Here is a 17,979-nt window from a genome sequence, read left to right as displayed (position 1 = left end):
GAGTGGAGTAATGCATAGGACTGAGAAGTTAGGAAGGGGGCAGGTTGTGAAGGGCTTCATATGGGAGAGAAGTTTATAGATGATTCCTAGATAGGAAGCCACTGGAGGTGTGTGTGTGTGTGTGTGTGTATGTGTGTGTGTGTGTGTGTGTGTGTGTGTGTGTGAGAGAGAGAGAGAGAGAGAGAGAGAGAGAGAGAGAGAGAGAGAGAGAGAGAGAGAGACAGAGACGGAGAGAAGGGGAGCAGGGGCAGGCATGGTCACTTTAGGAAAATAACTGACACCTACGTGGAGGTTAGATTGTGGTGGGAAGAGATCATCATCATCATCATCATCATCATCATCATCATCATCGCCACCACCCCCATCCCTAGTGTTTACCTGGTGCTTAAAGTTTTCAGAGTGCTTTACAATTGCTGTATCTCTTGGTCTTCACAACAACCCTTGGAGGTAGGTGCTGTTACTACCCCCATCACATAGGTAAGGACATTGAGGCAGACAGAAGCTAAATGACTTGCTGAGGGTCAGTAATAAGTATCTGAAGCTGGATTTGAACTCAAGTCTTCCTTACCCCAGGTCAACATCTCTATCCTAACAGGATATTACTGCAATAAGGGTGGTGAGAGGCAATGAGGGCCTGAACAAGCATGGTGGCTGTGTGAGCGGAAAGAATTGGAAATTTGTGAGAGACGTTGTGGACATAGAAATGACAAGCTTTGGCAGCTGATGTGAGATGAGTAAGAGCGAGAAGCTGAGGATGACGCTGAGGTTGAGAGCTTGAGGGAATGGGAGGATTGAGTTGCCTCAACAGTATTAGAAAAGTTCAGAAGTGTGACTAGTTTTCGAGTAAAGATAATGAGTTTTGTTGAGACCATGTTGAGTCCGACATACCTACGAGACACTGAGGCCAAAATGTCCAGGAGGCAATTGATGATGAGGTAGTAGAACTCAGTAGAGAGACTAAGGTGGGATATTTACATCTAGGAGTCATCTGCATGCTACTGCTTTTGTTCAGATATTTCAGTGGTGTCCAACTCTTCCTAACCTCACCTGAGGTTTTCTTGAAAAAGATGCTGGAGTGGGTTGCTGTTTTCTTCTCCAGCTCATTTTACAGATGAGGAAACTGAGGCAAACAGGGTTAAGTGACTTGCCTAGGGTCACACAGCTATTAAATGACTGAGGCCTGAATTGAACTCATCTGCGTAGAGAAGGTAATTGCACACAAGTGATGAGATTCTATAGTGAGAGAAAAGCGAAGAGGGCCTAGGACAGAGCCTTGATGGGCCCTCACAGTTAGCAGGCGTGATGTGCATGAAGTACCAGCAAAGGAGCCTGAGAAGAAATGGATAGATAGGAGAAAACCTGGGAAAAAATAGTGTCACAAAGGGAGGAGAGAAGAGGCTTATAATGTTGTTATTTAACTGAAATGGCTTTCTCTAAAATTATACCTCCTCCAATAAAATATCTACATTGCTTCCCTGTTCCTTTTACCAAACTGCTGTTTGCCACTTGAAGCCATTCTTGACATGGCGTCTTCTGAACTTTTCATTCTTCTTACGCATCACTTGGCCTTCACATATTTACAGACAGTTATGGTGACCTTCTTGTTCTTTGTCTAGGATGCTCTATCTCCCTTCTTTATGCCTTTACATTCACTACTCTCTGTCCTGAAATTCTCTCTCTCTTCACATCCATCTTTTACAATTATTGGCTTCCTTTAAGACTCGGTTTAAATATTACCTTCTGCAGGAGGCCTTTCCCATTCCCCCAAGCTTCTAGTACTTCCTCCTAAGGTTATTTTTTTACCTACTTTGTATGTATTATATGTGTGTGTGCATGTATATGACAATTTTGTACAGTTCTGCCTCACTTAAATCCAATTCACATACAAGACAAGGCATTGCCCTTGTAATGTCATTGGTTCTCTCTGAGAATGAAGGACAAGCAACAGCACACATACATGCACACAATGCACATACATGTATATGTGTAATATAGGTATATATTTATATATGTACATATATGTAGATGTATATATGTATGTGTATACAGGTGCATATATGTATACAGTGTGTGTATGTGTATTTATGTATGCATATGTATGTACACAAACACAATATACATATGTGCATATTCATAAATGTCTCTCTGATTATAAGGTAAGCTCTTTAAAGGTAGAGAATATTTCCCCTTTAGCTTTGTATCTCCAATGCTTGGAACAGTGCTGAGCACAGGATAAATCCTTAATAAATGCTTGTTGATTGATTGGTCCTTCCACTTCCAGCTCTGCGTGTCACAACTAAAGCTCACAAAAAACAAAATCAGTCAGAAAAATTTTGAATCAAGACCAGTAGTTTGGCCACAAGATTCTTCCATGCACTTAGTAAAAAAAAAAAAAAAACAAAAACAAAAACCCAAACCCTTCTTTTTTCCTTATATGAAAAACTTTCATTTACGTACACACATACACACATATACCCCTCCTCCTGTCATGATCTGTGTTCAAAGAAACCCAGATCCTGATCTGTATTTGAGTGGTAAGGCCCTTTGAGGTAAAGTCATTTTTACATTGGCATTCATGGGAATATTCATGAACAGAATGTTCATTGTGCTTGAGGATCTCTTAATGACTATTAGCCATCTTGGACAAATAATAGAACCATGCTATCACAAGTGATGAGGCATGGAATTCTGGAAGGGGAAAATCAAGGTCAGGAATGAAAAGTAATGGGTGAAAATGCGGTAGTAGACCCTCATAATATTATGGGTCACTGGCTAATGGAAGTGAGATGAGGTCCTTTGGTAATACACCTTTGGTTAGCACATTTTGAAATCCATATCGGGATACCAAAGGTAGCAGAAGAATGTATGTGTGTGTATATATGTCAACATTCCAACTAAGATTTATTTAAAACTTTTTAAAGTCACTATGGATAGTAGTATCCTTCAGGTTTACTTGTTTCTGAACAGTAATTTTTAAGATGGAAAACTGGTTTGTCTCAGGGCAATATTTTTTGCCTAAGATTTTTTTATGACTTGTCCTTATTTTATTACTAGCTCTTTGAGGCTTTTCCACTTAAGTGAATGTGACTTTGCTTCAGATACCTAAAACAGGAAGCCCACGTGATTAACAATGATGGAGATTAATTTCACGTCTTCTTGTTACTCAGAAAAAGATTGCATTTAATATGTTTGTGCAATGAAGCCTTTTCCTTTGGTCAGAGCTATGTGGTGTGAGTCAGGCTTTATTTCAATGAGATCTTCTTAAAAGTATGAATTTTTCATTGATTCTTCCTCAATAATTCCATACCCCTTATCTAGAAGGTACTAAGTACCATCGTTTATTTATTTATTTTTAACATTGCCCTAATGATATTTTTTTATTCTGTATATAGGAAATAACTTTATTTATAGATACCATAAAAACAATAGGAAATGCATTTTGAATTCGAATGTTGCTTTTCTTTCTTAAAAGGGGATTTGATTTGAAGTGATTTTAGAAAACAGAGCTAGTTTACAAATACTGTTAGAAAACTTGGAATTGTGATATAAAACACTAAGAACAAAACACCTTACTCAATGTTTTATCTGTCTTCAGCTCCTGTTTTCATGCCACCTCCTTCAGTATTTCCTCTTTCTCCATATTCACTAAATGTGTCTTGGGTGAAACCAGGAGATAATGCAACAAGGGGAGAAGTAGCAGAGTATAAAGTCAACTTGATTTCAGAACAAACACCTCACCAGCTAGCCTTCCTTGAAGCTTCACAGGTACTGTTATTTTCTATCATTCTTCATTAAATGTTAACTAATATGTTTATATTATTATCCTTGTTGAGAATGGAGGTATTCCAAAGTCTTCTTTACCATTTTGGTCAGAAAATAAAAGCTGTATCTTTCTTGACCAATAGGCTTAAATTTACATGTATGAATTTTTACTAATTACTTGAAATTTAGTCAACTACGTGGCCAAAACAACTTAAATAAATATTCAGACTACATTATTACCCTAAAAAGGTGATAGAACATCTGTAATTACCAACCTATATGGCTTCTTTTCTTATCTTTGAAAAATATTTATGAAAATTATCTACATGTATATCAAGGGTATCTGATAAAAATATAAGAAGAAACAAGCTATCATAAACATTTTTTCCCCATCAGACCATATCTTTGAAGTCATATAGTTGACTTAAAGATACAGAGAAAAAAAGGTGGTCAGGTATCATTTCAATTTTGCCTTTGTGTGCCAGGGGTCACACAGCAGAGTGCCTGGATCATACAGCTTTCATTTATTGATTTCTAAAAAAGATTTAATTTGATAGGACAGAATATAGACTTAAAGGCTTTCTCCCCCTAACAAATCATTCTTTTGTTAAGATTATGCAAAATCTCTTGATAAATATGACCACCAGAAAAACTCTGTTCAGGGACTCCCTGAAAATAAGCAAATATATGCTCACTAAACATATTTGTCATCATTATGGAAGATGTGCAAGACACAAATGCAAGATGGTAGGTGGTGAGGTTATAGGAATGGCATTATTCTGGCTAGTCCCCAAGGAATTTAGGTTTAAATTTTGGAACAAATATGTTTTTGGAAAAGAAATAGTCATAGAATAATTGATGATTTTTTTAAGAGAGATTTACTTAGTCATAGCAGTTGAAAGATATTAATAAAAGATATTCAGCAAGAGTTCTACCTCGAATCAGTGGAGTGTAGCTCCCTTCCTTCTGTTTTGCCATGGCAGTCCTTTTGGTGAAGGAGTTTCTCATGACTTTATACTCATGTAAGTGTGTGAACTATGGGCATTTCCAAAGTAAAACACCTAAAATTCCTTATCTCTGTTGAAGATGACAGCATCCTTTCAGTATTCTTAGTTGTGTAAGAACTGAAAAATGAAATAATTTTTCAGGTTCAAAGTTGGTTCAAGCCAGTATATGTCAGAGGTTGGACTTGAACTCAGGTCTTCATGGATCTGAGGCCAATTCTCTATCCACTATGCTATGCTACTTCTTACCTTGCATATGGTAGCCACTTAATAAATGTTTGTTAGGTTGCATTACACTATATTTTTTATTTCAGTGTAAACACCCAGATGATAAACCTTGAATAAATTGGTCCCTGATATAAATATGTGTGGGTCCTTTGCCCATTTCTCTAGTCAGAAGTACGTAGTCAACTCTTAGTTCTCTTTCTGGTTGTACTCTTCCTATCTTCATTTCATCCTTCACACTGCAACTAGATTAATCTTGCTTGTGCATGGGTCTGGTCATAATCTTTGAGGGCTCACTATTATATACTTGTTAAAATCCAAATTCTTTTACCTGGTATTTATGACCCTCTACATTCAGGCAGCACTTTGTCTTTCCAAGCTTATCTTGTATGACTAGCCTCAATATATTGCATACCTAATGTATACCTTGAACATACCCCATACATTTTTTCTTTTGTCTTTTGAATTTCTACAGTCCTTTAAATCAAGCCAAATGCCGCTGCCTCTATGAATTCTTCCTTGATCTCCCTGTCAATAATGATCTTTTCCTTCCCCACAGACTTCACATTGCGCTCTGTTTAATACCTCTCAAATTCCCTTATATAGCTATTTTTCATTATAGTTACCTTTATGGAGTATATACCATTCCCTAGCTAAGCTGTAAGCTCTATGAGTTCAAGGACAAAGTTACCTAAACTTTGTCTCTCCCTCCCCAAACCCAACACCAAAGCCCAGTGCTTAGTATACAATACCCATGTAATAAGTGTTTTTTCAATTGAATCCAAACTCTCAGCTTATCCGAGGTTGGCAATCTAGTTTGTGGATTGTTCAGGCTTTCTTATTCTTTAACTCTCCTCTGCCTCCATTTAAGCCAGTAAGCTGGAAAGGAACTTAGAATAGGAATTTAATTTGGGCAATGCCTTTATGGTATGCCTCAGTCAGCCAGACAATTGAGAGTTGGCTTTATTTGAATGGTGAAATAATCTAGTTAATTTTCTTTTTAGTTCAGTTTTAGGGGAAATGATAGTGTTTATTTAACACGATGACATCTATCTATCCATCCCTACCTCTCAGCATATTGGCCATGCTACCCTAATTTTCTTATGCCTAAACTGCTCCATGGTTTAGCTTGGATTTCATCACATAATAGTGACACTGTCATCATCCTTTATCTCCACTGTTGGTGGCAATAACCATCCCACCACGCTGCTTTATGAGGCAATAACTTGGTTTCCTCATTTATCCACTCAGGAACTGGATTATTACCTCATAAAACAGTGTGATGGTATAATTATCAATTAAATTCTAGCTTGTTGAGATTCTCTTCCCTCCCCATCACCCCCCTTCCCAAATATCCCTTTTCCTAATAGGTCTTGGAAATCATTTTCACTGTCTAAACTCATGGAATTTTGAATATAGAGGCTAAAATCTATTATACTATTATTTTTGTATTAACAAAGAGGAAACCTAAAAATGCCATATTGTCATTAGTTGTTTTCTTCACAGGTCCTGTACACTGCTGAAGCACAAGAATCCTTCTATGTTGTAAGGGGACTAAAGCCTTATAGAATATACAATTTCACCATTTCTCTCTGCAATCTGATAGGGTGCGTTACCAGTGAGGCAGGAATGGGAAAGACCTTAGCAACAGGTAAGCAAGTTAAAATAGACTTTTAAAATATCTCACGTACCATGTTCTACTTTGACTTGCTATTTAATTTGTATTTCTCCCTCACATTTTTCCTGCTCTACTTTTCGCCCATACTGCTCCCTTGTCCTACTGTTAAAAATGTAAAGAATTTACACTTGAAGTGTGTTGGAGGTGCCAAGGTGATTTGACTCCCCAGAGTGGCCACCAGGGGATTGGATTTGCCTATCTCTGACACGACAGTTGACATTATAGATAGTCATCTGTTAATTTCAAAGTCAATTGACCACTATTTATAAATCCCCTGCTATATTCTAGGCACTGCACTCTGCTGAACTGGGTATAAAAAGATAGAAATGAAACAATCCCTGTCTTCAAAGATCTTAGGGCAGGGGAGTTCACAGGATGAGGGATTTTTCTATGAAGTTTGGATTCAGTCAAAGGGCCACATGTGACCTTGAGGCTGCAGTTTCCCCACCCCTGTTTTAGGGGGTAGAAGGGAGCCACTTGTGTATGTATAAATAAATGTGCATGCACACACACAAGCACATATACTCATACATATATGTGTATTTATGTGTGTGTATATACCCACATATACAAATCTGTCTGTCTGTCTATCTATCTATCAATCAATCTATCTATTAGAGATAGACCATAATGGCACTCTAATTTCACTAGTACAGGGAACTTTTGGGTGATAAAACTCTTTCTAACAATGCAGGTCAGTGCTTTCTCTGTAACTTATACTCTTAGACGGTTGCCTAGAATACTGAGAGGTGATTTGCTCAGGATTGCATAGCCAGTATGTATTAGAGGCAGGATTTTAAGCCAAGTCTTCTTGGTTTTGAGGCTGAGTCACTACAAAATAAATAGGGTGAGAACCTGGATAACTAGAAAGATGATGGCACTCTTGACAGAAAAAGTAAAGTTCAGAAGAGAGATGGGTTTTGGAGGAAAATGTAGTTATCCCTTCCAAATCCATGACTTTCCCCATCATGCTTTCAATATATTATGAGTCGGCATAAGAAATTAAATGGGAATTTTTTCAGGAGTTTTGTGGAAGCCACAGATGATACACAAAGGCTAGCAGATGACACAGAAAAAAATTAGAAACCCAGAAATGTATAAGATGCATATATATAGTATTGTATAACATCAACATATTTTATATTTTAATATCACAGTAATTCAGACTTCTTCTCTGGTATGAAGGGATGGTCAAAAATTTTTATGCATTTTCCAGATCACAGGGGTGCTGCACCCCTAGCCCCCACAATGTGGAAAGGATAGCTGTAATGAATTCCACTTTGGACATGTTGAAAGGATATCCAGTTTAAAATGTTTAGTAGGTAGTTGATGCAGGACCAAAGCTCAGGAGAGATACTAGAGCTGGATATACAAATCTAGGAGTCAGCTGCATATAAATGATAATTAAACCCATGGAACTAATAAGGTCACCAAGACAGAGTGAAGATAGTTTAGATAGTGAAGATAAGAGATCTCGGGAGAGAACCTTATGGGACACCCAGAGGAAATGGGATGTTAATAAGAAGGTCAGACATATGGGAAGAGAACCAAGAGAGTAGTATTCTAAAGATACAGAAAGGAGCAAGTATCCAGGTGTAGAGAGTGGTCATTAATGTCAGATGCTGTAAGAGATCCGGAAGGTTGAGGATTGAGAAAAGGCCATCAGATTTGGCAATTAACAGTGCATTTTACCCTACTGCTATTTTATTACCTTTTCATAATTGGGTAACTTCTTATTTCTTTGGTTACTATAAAATAATACCAAGTTTGTAAAATTCCTAAAAATCCCATATGATTGCTCAGAGAGGCATATACTGTTCATATGAAAAGGTTTTATTCATTTATTCAAGGATGGATTAAAAACTAACTTAATTTGCATAGGCTAGTAAGAAGGTTTTACTTCTGATTAGGTGCCTTACTAACTTGAGTTAATTGAAGTTCAGTAAGTTTCCAAGTCACAAAATTTCTTAGTTGGCAATCTAATGAGGCTTAGTCTCCTGGTGCTATTTGAGAAAATGCCCAGATGTGGAAATGGTAAGAGATGCTTAGATAGATTGTAGATATTGTGCAAAAAACTTATGTAGCTACAAAAATATTCCTTAGGTCTCCCTTCAAAATGGCATCCTGTTACTAATGGGCCCAGTGCTACAAGGGAGGAAAATAAAGCAACATTTGTTAACTCTGAAAAATTAAGGGTTTATTCAGTTGAGGCAATTGTAAAAATTTAACTCTGAAAAATTAAGCGTTTATTCTGTTAGGGTAATTTTTTTTTTATTTAGACAATTTTGTTTTCACCAAATAGGGAATCTCTCATAGCAATCTCTAAGTCCTCTCTAAGTAAGAGTATGTGTGTGTGTATATATATATATATATATATATATATATATATATATATATATATATATATATATATATATATACATACACACACACACACACACACACACACACACACACACACACACACACATATATATGTATTTGCCTTTGCCTGATTCTTCTCTGTTATTGAATTCTTTATCACTTGAATGTATCTTCATCTTGCTTCAGTACCTCATGGTGGTGTTATTGACCCTGAGCTTTTGGAGGTCAAGTTTCAAGAGTGCAAACTCTGGTAGATTCTACCATGCTAAAAACAAAACAAAACAAAAAACTTTTGAGTCTGTCACTTTTGGAGGACTAGCCCATCTAATTACAAAGAAACTCATCACCAGTAGAATGGCCACTTGGTCATGAACTGTTTGGTTATGGAACCCTATGGATCAAAAGTAAATACAAAATGGCCTTCAATCCTATGGTGTCCTTTCTTGCTTTTGCGATGATAGTTGCCACAGAGAAAGGAGGAGGGCAGAGAATGGTAAGAATCACACAATTTAAAAAGAAATTATTGATATCTTTTATTTTTATATCCCCTGCGTTTCCCAATCTATCTCTCCTCCTCTTACAAGAGAGAAATCCTCTATAACAAAGAATTTTTAAAAAAGGAAAAAAACTTCACAGTTAATCAAAATCGACCTATGCAGATTGATTGTTTTTCTTCTTATTCTAGCTTTGTTAAATTTGTGCAAGAGTTTTCCAGTTTCACAAAACTGAAATGATCTATTCTATCTTTCGTGATCATCTCTGTCATTTGGTTCAGAATTAAACCCCTAGTGATAGCTAAGAAATGTATTCAATCTGGTTCTCTTCTAATTTTTTTTTAGCACTTAGCACAATGGTGGTACATAATAAACAGTTATTAAATGCTTGACCTCTAATTTTCAGGTTACATATCCATTTTAAGCTTATTGGGGTATATATTATAAGATGATTGCCTAATCCTCATTTCTTCCCAACTGTACTCAAGTTTTCCCAGCAGTTTTTGGAAAATAAATAATTATTTCCCAAGTAATTTATGTTCTTTGGTTTATTGAAGGTTAAATACATATGAGAGGAGAATTATCATGTAGTAATAGAAAGTTGGATGCATATTCAGGAAAGTCTTGGTTCAGATCCCAACTATGACCCATACTGGCTCTGTGACTCTTGGCAAGTCACCTAGCCTCTCTGTGTTTCCGGTGACTCTTTATTTTATAAACTGTATAACAACTGTATTCTCTACAGCAATGAAATCATAGGGTGTGTATATATATATATATATATATATATATATATATATATATATATATATATATATATATATATATATGTATATGTGTATATATATGTATATATATGCACATATACACACACATTTGCACATGTGTGTCTGTTATTTGTTGATATACATGTATGTACATATGTGTATATGTGTGTATATACATATACATGTATACACACATATAAGCAGCTACATGGCACAATGCATAGAGCACCAGAGTTGGAATCATTAGACTTCATGAGTTCAAATCTGAATTCAGACACTTCCTAGTTGTGCAACTCTGGACAAGTTACTTAATCTCGTTTGCCTCCATTTCCTTTATCTGTAAAATGAGCTGGACAAGGAAATGGCAAACCATTCCAATATCTTTGTCAAGAAACCCCAAATGGAGTCATGAAGAGTCGAACCCAACCGGAATGACGGAACAACAGCAAAATATGTGTGTGTGTACTTATGTGTGTGTTTGTTCACATATACACATATATATGTATATGCATACTTTGGTAGGTTCTTTTTATCTTTCACCTTATCATTATTGAGCAATGCAAAAGCAACCATTCTATAGAGCTACATCTTTATCTGAGAGAGACTGCTAGATATGGGCAGCGGCTTTATTGAGGTATAGAAGTTTGTATCATGCAAATAGATGTTTTTATCTGCTAAAGAGTATATCTTCTTGATTCTTAATGAGAAGAAACAATCTGTGGACATGCAAATAATTTAGGGATTCTTTATCTACAGTTTGAGTAACTTGTCCATCAAGTTTTTTTTTTTTTTGGAGAGGGGAATAAGGTAATTGAAAGCCCTTCCCTCAAATGATTATCTTAGCAGGAAGAAAGATAATTGAAAGAACTCTTAAAATGATTATCTTAGGAAAAAAATCTTGAAACTTCAATATATGAAAAGTCAAATTTGTAAATACTTGCTACAGAGATTTACATACCAGGGCCTTCATGGCTTATGAGATGGGTCAGTAGGCAAATTCAGGGGGCTGGAAAAAGCTGTCTCTTGATGTCCTTCTTTTTTCAGATTGTGCATTTTTCTGCTGCTATCCTTCACACTGCTTTCCCTGCATAATTTCTCATTTATAATATGGTACAGCCTGCTCATGCCTATCATGCACCGCTCCACTGCCCTTTGTGTGATCCTCAACTTCGGCTCTTGAGAAATGGTGGTACTGCAAGGCTTGCAGCCACGCAACAAACTGAAAGAATATTTGCCATGCAAAAGATGGGTCTTTGTTTCAATGAGAATATTGGGGTCATTAAAAGAAGTGTGTGATTTCTCAAAGGCAATCTATCCCCCTTTCCTCCTCCTATTCAATTCTGGGCCCAGCTGATTGTCCATTTGCTGTGTCTATGTAAGTTATATGCACTCATGAGGACCCACGAAACAAAGGAGGTTTAACCAATTTAAATCAGTCACTGAAATGAGGAGCTCCAAAGAACACAGCAACTATCTTTTGCCAGCAAATATTTGATCAAAGGGAGTTAGGTAGCGGACATGGTGGCCCGAATTAAAATTTGGCCTCTGATACTTACTGGTTATATGATCTTGGGCAAGTCATTTAACCTCTGTTAAATGGGGATAATAAGAACTCCTGCCCCCTAGGGCTGTTGTGAGGATACAATGAGATATTATTTACAAAACACTTTACAAATCCTAAATGCTAGGTATTAGATGTATAAAGCTTAGGTGTTTTTCTGATCGATATCTTTGAAAAGCAAAGTAAGATGGCAATAAAGAACAACATTGATTTAGAATACAAACGTGTACTCAATGTTACAGGGGAGGAGGAGGAGGAGGATGGAAGATTCTGAAGAGTATCACCCCATAAAAGAGCATGAAATAATTTTTATAATGCAGCTGCTTGCCACTTGGATATTTAAAGATGAAACCAATACAATGAGCAGGCAAAGATTTACACAGATTTCTGTAACAAACTCTCTTCTCCATCAGTGGCGGTGCAGTTGCCACTTTTGGACTTACAATTCTCCATGTCCTGCATGAGCAAGTAGAAATGCCACTAAGTGAAAAAGAGGTTGGAATAGAAATTGTACAGTCTGAAGAAACACAGAGGGGAACTAAAATGGGGTAAATACAATTTTCAGGCACTGAAGGAAAAAAAATTTCAAATTTTTTGAAAAACAGAATAAAAACACTATTAGGAAAATGATAATACTACTAATAATAGCTAGCACTTATGTAGCACTTTAAGGTTTGCAACATACTTTACCCACATCTCCTTTGATCTTATCAACTACCCTGGGAAGTAGGTGACATATTTATTTATTTATTTATTTTTACAGATGAGAGAACTGAGATTAAGTGGTTAAGTGACTTGCCCAGAGCCTCACAGCTAGTAAGTGTCTGAGACAGGATTGGAACTCAGGTCTTCCTGGCTCCAAATCCAGCACTTTATCCACTCTTACCTAAATACTACAGATGTCATTACCATAAAACGGTAACAGAAAAAAATTCAGTAATTACTGGTGCATCTTCCTGCATTTTCAGTCAATCTAGAAACATACAACAAGCCCTTACTTTGTGTAAGTACTAGGCATTGGGGACATGCCTCTCCAAAATCTTTGTGGGAATAATCTGCTGATATATCCAGGGCATCCTTGGCATCAAGTATAAGAAAAATAAGATGATAAAGAAAATGTGTTCTATGGCATACCACATCCTGATCTCAGCCAATTGAATGAAAGTTGAAGGAAATATAAAATCTTGCTGTCATGATTGTTGACTATGAAAAATAGGATTTGGTGGAATAAAATACTACCTTAAAGGGCCTCATTCAGTTATAATAATAACCAGCACGTGTATCTCTTTAAGGGTTGCAAAGTACTTTATAATATCCCAATTGATCCTTAGAATAGAACAACCCTGGGAGATAGGTGCTATTATTATCCTCCTTTTACAGTTGAGAAAACTGAGGCAGACAGAAGTTGTGAATTGCCCAGAATCCCAGAGCTGGTGTCTGAAGCTGCATTCAAATTCAAGTCTTCCTGACACCAAGTCCAGTGCTCTTTGTGCTGTACCACCTAGCTGGGCATCACTCAGGCATATGTCAAAATCAAAGAAGGTTCCCTGAAAGGTGCAAACACAAAGATAACACGTTTAAAGCAGAACTCATTTTCCTTACGCCCTAAAAGCACTCCTCTTCTAAACTTCCTGTTTGTGTTGAGGACCTCACCATCTTTCCAGTCATCCAGCTTCTCTCCTTGATCATTCGCGATGCTTCCTTCTAATTTACCCTACAAATCCAATCAGTAGCTAAAGCTCATAATTTTACTTCCACAATATCTCGTGTATCCGTTTTGTTCATTCCACTCAGACAGTGACCACCTTAGTTCAAGCCCCCTCCTTTCTCACTTGAACTATTTGGGATGCACTGTATAAACTCCTCATCTTAGCATATTTAAAGCCTTTTACCATGCAGCTCCAGTTGGCATTTTTAGCTTAATTGCACATTACTTCATGTGAGCTATAGTCCAACTAAACTGGTCCTCTGGTCCTCCTACGTGGTGGCCCATCTTTCTTTCTCAATGTCTTTGCTTTGCCCATCCCTTATGTCTGGAATACATTCCTTCCTCTCGGTCTCGTAGAATCTCATTTTCCTTCAAGACTCAACTCAAGCTTCACTGTCTCCAGGAAGGCTTTTCTGACTCCCCTAGATGGTTTGTTCCCCCAGTTTGATTCCAAGCTCCTCAAGGGCAGGGGATGTTTCACTTTTATTTTTGTTTGCTCAGCATGGGGCAAGTGCCTGGCATGTAGGAGGTATTTAATGAATACTTGTTGCTTGATTGATTTGTTGATCTGCTCATTAGTGACATCAAACAAGATATAAAAGGAGAGACATATGCTCTCCAAAGGTGGTTGGCACCATTGTGTAGGTTGGGAAGCTTAGAGTCCAAATGGAAGAGGGATTCCCCATAGACAGCGATGTCCTTCAGATACTCCATCTGTGGATAACATTGTGCTTGTTGCGTCAATATCCAGAACGTTGTAAAGCCTCCTAAATAAGAATCATAATTACATAAAAGATTTTGACCTATCTTTTCATATGAGAAAAAATAGATGAAGAATATCTATTGTCCTGACTAATTGGATGGAAAATATGTCCATCAACCTCTTGATTAGCAAGCATTTATCAAACACTTACTATGTGTTAAGCACCATGCTAAATGCTGGAAACACAAAGAAAAAGCAAAAACAAGTCCCTGCCCTCAAGGGGCTTACATTCCAATGGGTGAGACAACATGTACATAAATATACATATATAGTAAATACACATAGAGTAGATAGAAGGTAACCTTACAAGGGATGGCAGTAGCAGATATCAGGAAAAGTCTCCTGCTGCAGTTATAATTTGGCTTAAGTCTTGAAGGAAGCTGGGGATTCTAAGAGGTGGAGATGAGGAGGAGATCATTGATTTATAGTCTTATGCTGTATAGAAATTCAATTACAGATGGCTCAAGTGGATAGAGTGCTAGACCTAGAGCCAGGAAAACGTGAGTTATAATCTAGCCTCATCTACTTCCAAGCTGTGTGACCATGGGCAAGTCACTTAACCTCTCTGTTAACCTTAACCTTTACATGCCTAGCACATAGTACATATTTAATAAATGCTTATTTCTTTCCCCTCTCCCTTTTTTCTTCTCTCCTCCCTTCCTCCCTCCATCCCTCCCTTCCTTCATTCTTTCTTTCCTCCCTCTCTTCCTCCCTCCCTTCCTTCCTTCCATCCATCCTTCCCTCCTTTCCTCCCAACCTATACAGCTAGGCCATGTGTCCATATATCTTGGAGAGATATTGCTCTTGGACACTGAGCTACACCCAGAATTGAACAGAGGTTGGAGAATGGGCTGGGATTATTAATTGTTCAGTGCTTACAATAACACCAGGCTTCTCCTTGAAACAAAGGTGCATCCTTTTAGTAGTAGTATTGTCTTGTTGGTGTTGCATGGTTAAGAGTAACATAACACTCTCCTCTCTGGCTACTGCTTTCTATAACCTCCTGGACAATCATTTCCCTACTCACATCATGCTTTTCATGGAACATGGGAAAGCCCCGGCCAAGTAGTAATTCGGTCCTTTTGCTCTGAGTACCTACCCTATAGCTTTCTTGTCAAACCTGTGGCCACTCCACTAGAAACCATGTTCCCTGTGGCATTATACTTCTGTTTGGTGATTATCTCTCTCAGAACACTATTTCAGGAAACCCTATCCACATGCCACCTTTCTCCCTTACCCCTGACTATCTACTCCACAATCTTCCTGGGTGCCTTTCCCTTCTCCTTCTTCTCCCAAATGCTATAATCATCAACCAGGATCAAATCAATGCTGCCACTGCTGCTGTGTTTGGTGCATCAGCTGACTCCCATTTGTTCCTATTTACCATACCTATAGATTTCTGGACCAAAGTTTCTCTTCTAGGCTATTGGTCCTCTATATGTATTGTTTTGTCTATTAGAATGTAAGTTCCTTGATGCCAAGGACTATCTTTTCTTTTTAAAATTTGTATCCATCATATCTACTATATAGTAAATGCTTAATAAATGCTTTTTCATTAATTTATTCATGCTAAAGTTATTGGTCATCCAAAGGGCAGTGGAGAGGAATATGGTGTACATTACTGGGCTGTGACATATTACCAAAGAAGAATTATATAGGAGAAATTACATAAAGGATAAAATTGGAAAGATGGATAACCAGAAAAGTGATTCGGTCCTTTAGGGAGGCTGAGAAATAATTAATGGATAGCTTGATTGGTCAGTTGGCTTCCACACAATGTCAAGCCATGTTGAGATAGGCCCTCCCTGTGGAGGATTTAATGGTAGCATATCAATCAGCAGGCACTTATTAAGTGCCTATTTTGTGACAAGTACTATGTTAGGTGTTGCTGTTGTTCAGTTGTTTTAGTTGTGTCTGACTCTTTGGACCCCATTTGGAGTTTTCGTGGGAAAGATACTGGAGTGCTTTGCCATTTCCTTCTCCAGCTCATTTTACAGATAAGGAAACTGAGACAAACAGGGTTGAAGGACTTGCCCAGGGTCACACAGCTAATAAGTGTCTGAAGCCCAATTTGAACTCAGGAATACAAGTCTTCCTGACTCTAGGCCCAGCACTCTATGCACTATAACACCTACCTGCCCAGTTAGGTATGTTAGGTAGTGTTGTTTGTCCTTTGTTCTAGAAGAGGACCAATAGCATCAGGGAGGTGATGTCATGGCTTGCAAGTAAGTTGGATTTAAGTGAGGCAGAGCTATGCAAAGTCACCAGCCTCAGTCTCTCCTCCAGAGCCATCTGGGTCCTGTGGCAAGATATAGACCAGAATGACTGGAGATGGTCCCAATTAGGTAGTAGGATACAAAGGAAAGAGTAAAGTCCTGGTACCTGCTCTTAGGAAACTAAAATTCTATCGATAGGATAAATTATGTCCACAGATAAATAAATGTAAGATATGTTAAAAGAATATAAAGTGATTATTTTTGTAAGGGGAGGCTTAAACAGCTAGAGGGATTATAAAAAATCTTGGAGGAAGTGACCCTTGAGTTAAAGAGACCCACAGGTTCCAAGAGCCAAAGGTGAGGAGGGAGATCACCCCAGAAGAGAAGCACTTGATGGTCTTTAATCTGCAACATTGGGGAGGCTATGGGGGTAGATGTCATAGTTTTAGATTCCTTCAATTTACATAAGCATATAGCCACATTTTTGGAGTGGTCAGGATTGATCTAAAATATGCAGAGGACATGTTATCATAGGTTTAACTTTCAGAAGCTGAGTATTCTAAGAGCACAAAGTTGCTAAATAATAGAAAATAGAAAGGAAATAGAAAGAGCTTGGTTCCGTTAACTTCATTGCTTGTCACTCACCATTCTCAAAAACCCCTTCCAAACTCAGATTCAAGCATTCTTTCCTCACTTTTTTACTCCCTGATCACCAATATCTCATCTACTCTGACAATACCTTTAATTTTTTTCATGGAATTTATTTTCTTTCTTAGTTGAGGTCAGTTTAGGGAAGAGTGGAGCATCTCTATGCCCAAACACCAAGTGTTTCTCACCTGCATTGAACCAATGCCTGCATGGCATCCTCACCTGGATGCTTCAGTGATACCATCCATGCAGAATATCATACTTCTTCCCGTTAAAACCTCTCCCTGGTCTAAATTTTATTTGTGTATGTGTGTGTGTTGCCTGTACTTATTGAAAGAGCATGAAATTTTGCTTAGAATCTGTTCTCCTCTGATTCTCAAATGAAGTAATTCTCTTCCAAATTGTTCCTATTTAAATGGGATTTTTAAGAACATGTTTACAACCTGATTCTTAACTTTTTAATTATTTCATACCTGATGCCAAGAAGAACTATATGTTTATTTTCTAGGCAAAGGATGAATGCATTTATCAGCTCATGGAAACATTAGGAAGGAAAAATAGCTTTGGTGGCTTTGATTTAGTTTATCATATCATATGTGAAAATTCCAAAATCTTTGTTTCAAGTGAAGCAAAAAAAAAGTTTACATCCCTTGGTCACTTGCCATAGTCTACATACATTGAGTTTCCCTTCTGCCTTTTGGACAAAATATCTTCCGAGATTTTCTTTCAATGTCTGGATGAAAAATGTGAACATATTGATATTTTATATCTAGCCAACGAAAATGGGTA

General features: G+C 37.5%; 1 protein-coding gene across 1 annotated transcript in view; it reads left to right on the top strand.

Moving 5' to 3' along the window:
* Window positions 1–17,979, top strand: part of USH2A (usherin) — a 991,863-nt gene that overhangs the window by 228,754 nt on the left and 745,130 nt on the right. Inside the window, exons 18-19 of the mRNA XM_036755334.1 lie at window positions 3,596–3,765; window positions 6,498–6,642. Of these exons, the coding sequence (XP_036611229.1) occupies window positions 3,596–3,765; window positions 6,498–6,642 (315 nt within the window). The remainder of the gene's footprint in view (window positions 1–3,595; window positions 3,766–6,497; window positions 6,643–17,979) is intronic.

Source organism: Trichosurus vulpecula, chromosome 4 (genome assembly GCF_011100635.1).
Source record: "Trichosurus vulpecula isolate mTriVul1 chromosome 4, mTriVul1.pri, whole genome shotgun sequence".
Classification (NCBI taxonomy): Eukaryota; Metazoa; Chordata; class Mammalia; order Diprotodontia; family Phalangeridae; genus Trichosurus; species Trichosurus vulpecula.
This window is presented reverse-complemented; position numbering and strand designations above follow the sequence as displayed.